Genomic DNA, 8566 nt, shown 5'->3' on the forward strand with positions numbered 1-8566 from the left:
AGATCTTTAGCTGTTTTTAAGGACTTTATAACCAATAAAAAAACACATTTACATTTGCTTAAAATAAGTCAAATAATGAAATGAGACTCAATATCAAAATGTAAAGGAGAAAATGTAGACAACAGAAGTCAGCAAAGAGTCATCAGCGGTCGACACACATAAGCACACCTACCGCCTACTTCCACACTCGATCTGCACGCAGAAATATCCAGCGCAGTCACCAAACAAAAGTCTTGTCCTTGGCAGCGCTGTGGAGGCGTTTGTTTAGACCAGGTGGAAGGCGGGAGAGAGCGTGAGTGTGGGGTGATGCAGTGCGTTCAGGGCACTGCTGAGTCTTTTTGGTTGTTGTTGTTTTTTTGAGGGGGGTTTGCATGCGACAAAACGAGTTTAAAGAAGTCTGCTTGTGTTTCATGCATTAGCAGACGGAGCAGCAGAGGACAGGGGCGAGGTGTGACTGAGCATGTTTGTGCAGGGTGTTGATGCGGTTATGGCAGTGTTTATGCTGCACTGATAAAAAAGAAAAGAGAGAAAGCAATAGGACTCTGTTCCTAAGCTTAAAACCAATGACCCATGGATGAAATCTGTGATGTCAGCAAGATGTATGACTTGGAGCTGTTTTATATGTGGCTTCATCTAGAGCTATGAGCTTTTACACCCAAAGGAGCCCGTTTTATATAGCAGTGCTTCGAGTTATGAAGCAGAATATCATCACGGGCCCGGGAACAGTTCATCATTGCCCAATTGATTCCCAGTGGACCCTGATGTGACAGGGCAGGACTTCTTCTCATGGCTGTAGGAAGGGAGAAAAAGGTGTTTTCTCTTGGAAACATCCTGCTAATTTCAGCAATTCTTTGCTGGTGTTTTCTTTTAGCTTGCTGCAGAGCATATGGGCTGATTTTCAGACTGTGATGCAGACATGAATTTCAAAGTCTTACCTTCTCTATCCAGATAGCCAGCATATCGACAGAATGCACGGATGGATGATATAATTTCAGCACCGCAATTAATTAATCAGAGCAGATGTACTTTTTTTAAGAGGAACTACCATCTGTTATGCCATTTTTTTTCTCAGAAAATGACTAATGATCCGTTTTGCTCTAAATATAAGATTAATCAAATCTGCCTAGTGTTCATTCAGGGCAAAATGCACAAAAAACATGATGCATTTCTGCCAAAATTTCCTAAAAAGAAGTAGCACCTCAGAGGATGGGGTTGACTCAAAAGTCCTTGCAGCCTTATTAAGCAGGTACGGCACTTTAGCAGGATGCCCGGGAAACCCGATTCCCTAGTGGCTGCAAGGGCAGACGGAGCAGCAGTTGGATGAACTGTGGTGGCTGCTGCCCAGGTAGTTAAATTCTACTGTCACTGCAGCTTGTCCAGATTGTGGTGCAGTGCTAACTTTTACCGAGTGCAGCAGCAGAACACTGAATTCCTCGAAGATTCACAGAATCTTGGAATCTGTATGTGCTCTATAAAATCTAAAGCTGTACCCGAGTGCAAAAATACTTATACTTACTCAAAGAGTTGCATCCACTTGTTAGGTGAGTACATTACAATACTGCTTCTAAGTCATAGATCCTGCTACGTTTATTAAGAATGTTGTTTTTAACAACATTTTTTAAATATTTTATTTAATATAAACAACCCCTAAAACAATCAGTGGTCATAATCTGCCTCAATGGCTTTTTATTATTAAAATAAAATTTGCAGCACGGTTTTAAACTCAGTTTTTAAAACCTTACGATGTTCCTACAGCCCACAGGCTCACAGTGCCAAATGTCAAATTTTTGAATGCTTCAGAGAAGAGTCACTCTAAGATTTCAATAGGTACATGAGGCTTAGGATCAGGAATCTTTTATAGCGAGTCATCCAAATCACACAGCGGCATGTTAATAACTAACCTTGTGTGAATGTGAATGGATCCTCTCAGATGTTCTTTTTCAATCACATTCCTGCAATAGGATTGCATCTGGCTCTTCCCATCAGGGAACCTCACACGTGTTTATATTATCCCAACCACAGCTCTGCAGCTAGCCACCAGGTAGCACACCATTATACGCCAGCTACCCCAACTTCACGAACCTCACAGACATCACTGCTGTTTAGTTATCTGTCTATATTTATGTGAAACCACACTTCCTCCCTGGGTCAGATCGTGGCGTATGGTATATCATCTTTAGAAAGAAACTAGCAAGCTGACTTCCTGCCTACTTCTCCATTGAAATCCACTTTTTTTCATACATGCCTCAAAGTTAAACTTTATTGTAATACATAGGTGAGCAGTGAAGTTTTTGCTCTTTACTGATCGGATTTACGGATGTGTTAACATAATATCCAAGCAAATTCACCCCCTGGTCAGAAAGTACAATGCTCAGAGAAAATGCAAAAACCCATGAGCTACATATCAGACTCTACAGGTCTCAGTTAGCATGTTGACTGTTAAAGGTCATGGCCGCACATTTAGAAAAAGACTGAACAAGTATGGCTCGTTTGAAAGGGTTACCAGGGGAACACCTCTTCTCTCTGATAAGGGCGTGGCAGCACAGTTTGGTTTGCAAAGCTGCATCTGAACAAACTAAAGGAGTTCAGAAACAATATCCTTTGGACAGATGAGACTGGATAGAGCTGAGCTTAAACGAATGTCCACAAATATCAATGAACTGAAGCAGTGCTGTAAAGAACAGTTGGCCAAAATTCCTTCCCAACAATGTGAAAGACAGATAAAATCATACAGAAAATGATTACTAAAGATTACTTGAATGTGGATCTACAAGCTGCTGACGTTGTGTCCCGTGGAAACGATTTTTCACATAGGTGTACAAGTAGTACAGAATAAAACTGCATGTTGCACGCTGCAATGCCATGTAACCTGGACTGGCGAACCGCTAAACAGCAGACAGAATATTCTATTTTAATAAGAAATATATTATAAACGTGACTTGAAATAAATGTATAATGTACTTTAAAGAATGCTGTCACGAAATGGTCAACATAAAATTATAAGATTCATTTAAAGTCAGAGCAGTTTCAAGATTTATTAAGCTGAGATAGGCTCCAGTTACCCCTGAAACCTTGAATAGTAGAAGCTTTTAAGAAAATGGATGAGACGACATTATAGAGGAAATAAGATTTATTTATGAATCAAAATAATATCTGTAAAGATTTGCTTTTTACTTATGTTTATGTGTTTGTGAATGTTGATTCTATGCGTATGAATGAATGGAGGACATCATCAAGAGTAACTAACACTGATGCTTATGTGGATCCTAATAATGCACAAAAAAACAACCAAAAAAATAAAATCTTTTAAATTTTAACAAGCATAATGTAACCAAGGACAACACAGGACACTGAAGATGTACATCTGGATGAAGATGATCACAGAGGCGAGGGATGCAAGAGTGTTTCTGAAGCAGTTGCTCACCTATGCTGTATGCTAAGCATTCAAATGACCCTTTTATAATAAAACATCTCACATTAACAGTAATTCTAGGCACTGAGCACCACAATATAGTCCTCCTCTACGTTTTTATGCAAATCAACGAAACAAATTCATTTGTTTTTAGCAGTTTACTTTTTTAAGTATGTGCCTTGAGCTAACACATACAGGACACTTACCAACAGCAATGGCTTTCCCCTGAGATAATGCAGCCTTCTTTAATACACTAATGAGTGTCTGCTGTGAGTCAGAATGTCTGCTACACCAGACAGACAATAAACCTTTTTACCTGAAAGAAATCAGCTCATTGTGGAAGTGCTGTTTCTTTAATGTGCCTTCTATCACTGGGTCCAAGAGAAAATGAAATTTTACCTCATTGAGATAAAATGATGTGAAGGAACAGGAACAGTCCTAAAATAGCAATTCATTTAGAGCAAATATTTTTTGCTGATTAGACTTCCTGTATTCACAGACAGTGACATCGTTGTTCCGATCATGACAAGAAAAATATTTTACTTACTTTTACTTGTATGTTACATATTGGATAATAGCTGGCCTGTACACACAGTGCTTAATACATTTAAGAGACCATCATCCAGTGTAAAGCGTATGCTGCCCTAAGTTAACATTGCTGATAAGTACTGGTTTCTGTAAGTTTCTGTAATAGTTAATCCACCTGTGTGCTCAAGCACTTTATATTTTAAATCTAATTTTTTTTTCCCATGAGTTTTCAAATTTACTGTTTAATAAAAAAATAAATAAACAACATTATTTTACATTACATTTACATTTTGGATTAAGATGTCAAATCAGTTATTTATTTACACTCGTAAACAGAAAATATAGTTTTCCTGGTTGAATGTAATGCTCGATTAATTCCTGACTCCTCAGAGAAGTCCGGCGTACCGCCTCAAATTTGGGTATAAAAACATGAATTCAGTTTGTTATTTGGCTCACAAATAACAAATATAATTTATCGTTTTAAACAAGTTTTTGACAGATGTCTAAATTGTTTGTGTTTCCTTGTTTTCATGGCAGGTGGTCTAATAAATCTATAAATACAACAATATGTGCCAGCGCTGTTGACACAGTGGAAAAAGAAGAAATGACACAATGGAGTAATGGAGATGGCGCACACAAATTAATTAGTGCATCTCATATCTATGTTTGCCATCTCACTGTGGGGGCAGTTTTATTTTTATAATTCTGGTGTCCATCTGCGCCTTTCACTCACATAACCTAAACAAGATTTCTGAAGATACCGCCCCACTCCTCCTCGTTTGTAGGAGGAAAGGCCTCGAGCCATGGGACGTCCCTGCAGTGTTGAAGGAAAGACACGAGGATTTGCTTGTTAAGTATAAACAGGTAGGAAAAATATCGCCCCGGCCAAGGCTGATGGGATTAAACGGACTTGTGAGCGGTGCTATTTAAGCAATAAAGACAGCTGCAGGTTGAAAGCTGTTACAGGTGTTTAGAAAGCGAACGAAGGGACAGGACTCTCAGCAGAGGTTCAAAACATCAGCAGAGCTCTACAGGTATGTTTCCTGTTTATGTAGATGACAAGGAAGCTGCTGAACACGTTGTCACAGATCTGCTGTTAAAGACAGAATGAGGTTATAGCATAGTTGTGGGGACGTGGCAGATTGAGTTCTTCCTCTAGAAAGAGTGAGGTTTAACAGAGAAAAAAAAAGTGATATTACATATCAAAGAGTTTAAATGATGTCATTTAAGGGTTTAGTTCGAAGAAACAGCCGTGTGCATGAAAGGGGTTAATTAGAAGAGGTTTATTAAATTATGTGCATCATCCTTTTATCATCTTTGTTAGGCTGTTTAATAATAGAATTCATTTTCTATCTGGCTTTAATAAAAGATCTAGGTTGTCATCTTTTCATTGTTTTCATGCTAAACCACAATTTTCCTTTGTTTTTTTATTTTTTTATTTTATTTTTTTTACAGTTATTCATTTGTATCTATAGTAGTTTTAGGTCTAATTTTCCAAATTTAATTTGATAATTTAATTTAAAGCACTGCTTCTGAGCTTTCTCGAACCATAATTGCCTTAGCATTTAAAAAACGTTTTTCAAAGTGGAAATTCATTATTAACTTTGGAAGCTTTTTAAAATATATTTTATATTTCTTTCCCTTTTTCCGCATACTTTAAATTACATATCAGTGTGAGATGTGGAAAAACTCACTGAGCCTTGAGCTAATCATGCTTTATCTGTATTTTATTAGATTAAAGGTCATCTGTTTGCAGTCAGGAATGCTCCTCCGCAGAAAGACATGCTATGCTATTGTTCTTGAGTAATGTGCTGAGCTTTGGAAATGTAATCTTTTTAATACCATTAAGAATGCATGTTTTAATCATGTTGTACCATATTTATCGTTTTACCTCGAGATGAAGACAGACATTTCAGAGATGGATGTCTTTTAATCTGAAAAGACAGAAGCTATGACTATATTTACATGGCTGGGTGGCTTTACTTTAAGTGAACCTCTCTTTTAGGATCTAGTCTACAAGATGAATAAAAATGTGCAGTTAAATAAGATCCAACTCTGAAAAATAAAAAAAAAAATCTTATTTCCCGCTTTTCATTTCAGAATACATTTTGTTTTACAGCACACTAAATCAGCCACCACTCCTGTAAATGCACACCAGCACATTTGAGTGTATACATTACTCTTCTGTAGAGGAAATAACGCCATTAATCCACATCTCCATAACATAATCATGTATAATGACACAGCCGCGTTTTAATCAACACTAAACTTCTGACATTGTCTCAAAGCGCCTCATTTGATGCCCGATCCCCTCTTGTGGCAGCAGCGTGTAGTGCATCAGGCAGAGGATGCAGCTGGTTGTCATGGCAGCAGTGCTGGCGCTGGCGGGGGCGGAGCAAGACTGCAGCTCCGGCTGTCGCCCAAAGAACATCAGCCTCCCTGTGGACACCTGCGGCACCACCGAGTTCGTCGACACCACCATTTGTGAAGGACAGTGTTTCCAAAAGGTGAAGAGTGACTCGGTCTCCTCTAACTTGTGCTACTTCACTGTTTTTCCCGATGAGACGTGTGCGTTTATTCTGCTTAGACATGATGTGTTAAGCTGAGCTCAGTGCTCCTGAGGAAATCATTCATTTCGATTTGATTTATACAAATCACCACAGCTGTCACCTAAATGTGTTTTATTGTAAGGTGAAGGCACTACGGAGAAAAGCCCAATCACATAACCTCCCATGAGGAAGCGCTAGGTGACAGTGGGAAGGAAAAACTTCCTTTTAACAATAAGAAACCCCCAGAACCGAGAACCAGCCTCGCAGTCATCCAGCCTGAGTGGCTCGGGGTGACAATAATAGTTGCAATCTGAAAATAGTATAGTGTTCAGTAAGATTATGTATTGCTATAAGTTTTCTTTAAAGATAAATCACATTTACAACTTTATAGCAGACCTCTTAAAGGCTACTGCAGGGGCACACATTTGATCCTCCCCAAGCCATCTCTTGTGTCATTCCCTGGCCCTTCCCTCTCTACATACTACTGCTCCATAAAAACAGAAAAGAAAGAAAAATACTATAATGAGAGATCATTACATAATACAAGCTTTAAGGTTAAAGCAGACATTCAATGACCATCAAAATTATACAAACTTTGTACAAGTATATAAAAAATGAAAATGTAAAATTGACCTCTAACCTCAAAAGATACCACAAGTGACCTTTTTGAAAGGGTTGTAGTCCGGTATTAGTTTGTTTATTAAAATGCTTGCAAAGTGAGTAAAGATTACTGCCGATTAAAATCTTGTAGTTTTGAGTTTTTAAATGTCTCACAAGCCACATTTTCCCCCATAAATAATCTTAAATAGTGGCAGCAAAAGTCAAACGCTGTCAGATTCATGAAGTTGGAATGAAATCCCTTTAAAGAAATGGAACTGACTGTGTTTATATCCATGTGTCTGATCCCTCTGCTCTGCTGGTAGGATCCCAACTTTGTTCATACTGACGACGGGCCCAAACAGAAAACCTGCAACGGAGAGTGGTCCTACGAGGTGAAATACACAGAGCAATGTCCACGGGGTTTCATCTACCCTGTGGCCAGGAAGTGTGAGTGCACTGCATGCAATGCAAACACAGACTGCGGGACCTTGTCTGGATACATACCCAGCTGTTAGCCGTTTTAAAGAACCCCAGTATTCATCCTGCGCTTAACAGTTATCTTCTTTGCACCTCTTCCCTCTGAAATAAACCAGTGATACAAGCCTTTCTGTTTCAGTCTGTTGTATTACAATTTTTTATAAATGCAACCCCTCCTTAAAAGTTCTTCTCTTTATACGTGTAGGTAATTGTGGTCACACCAGAACACAGGTATCAACAGTGTTGGGAGTAACGGAATACATGTACCGCCGTTACGTATTTAAAATACAAAATATGAGTAACTGTAGTTACAGTTTAAAAAGGTGGTATTTAGAATACAGTTACTTTGTTGAAATAAATGGATTACACTGCGGTACTTCCCTGTTTCATATTGTTGTGGGTCAGGACTGTTTGGGTTTTGTTTGACAGCTACGTTCTGTTGTTCCAGGTGGCAGCGTTACAGTTGCCATGGTTACAGGGTGATGCTCTTTCTCTGCGTGTTTCCTGGGTGAGAGAGCGCCTGTTGTTGTTGTGCTAAGCTAATAGGCAGAATGCTACAGGTATAGCTCTAAAGAATGTAGCATCATGGGCAGTATAGTCCGTGCTGCAGGGAGAATGGACTGCCATACCCGTTATGTGTCTGTGAGCGCGAGGAGGGAGAAAAAGGAAAAGTACGAGTTGTCATCGAGCAAAAACGGGAGCTGGAAGCATGTAAATATTATAATAACCACTGCAGCCAAGAAGAGTGCCTGACGAGCCCAGTTGTAAGTACGCTATTAAGACTCGACTCTACGCTGTGTTTGTGTTTTCCTCCGAAACAATAAGTTCCGTTGGAGCAGCCTTTCAACGCCTCTCTCTGTCTCTCGCAAGCAAAGTTGACCCAGACAACAAAGTAAAGCTATTTTTCGGCTATGAGGCCGACAGGAAACCCAGCGTATCAGCCAGAGGTCCCTTTACTACGGTTCGGAGCCGCGGACCTTCAGTAACAGTAATAAATCAC

At 39.2% G+C, this 8566-nt stretch overlaps 1 protein-coding gene across 1 annotated transcript; it reads left to right on the plus strand.

Moving 5' to 3' along the window:
- Positions 1-6285: 6285 nt before the first annotated feature.
- Positions 6286-7686, plus strand: fshb (follicle stimulating hormone subunit beta). The gene is made up of 2 exons (XM_006793814.3): positions 6286-6447; positions 7413-7686. Exons 1-2 carry the CDS (start codon positions 6289-6291, stop codon positions 7602-7604), a joined length of 351 nt encoding a protein of 116 aa, XP_006793877.1. The 5' UTR covers positions 6286-6288; the 3' UTR covers positions 7605-7686.
- Positions 7687-8566: the final 880 nt, after the last annotated feature.

Source organism: Neolamprologus brichardi, chromosome 1, assembly GCF_056152115.1.
Source record: "Neolamprologus brichardi isolate AB-2024 chromosome 1, ASM5615211v1, whole genome shotgun sequence".
NCBI lineage: Eukaryota > Metazoa > Chordata > Actinopteri > Cichliformes > Cichlidae > Neolamprologus > Neolamprologus brichardi.

Bases quoted from the DNA above. Each gene is read 5' to 3' on its own strand.
- fshb (XM_006793814.3), top strand. From the start codon at position 6,289: ATGCAGCTGGTTGTCATGGCAGCAGTGCTGGCGCTGGCGGGGGCGGAG. The intron at 6,448-7,412 runs GTGAAGAGTGAC...CTCTGCTGGTAG, and splicing joins AAGGACAGTGTTTCCAAAAG to GATCCCAACTTTGTTCATAC.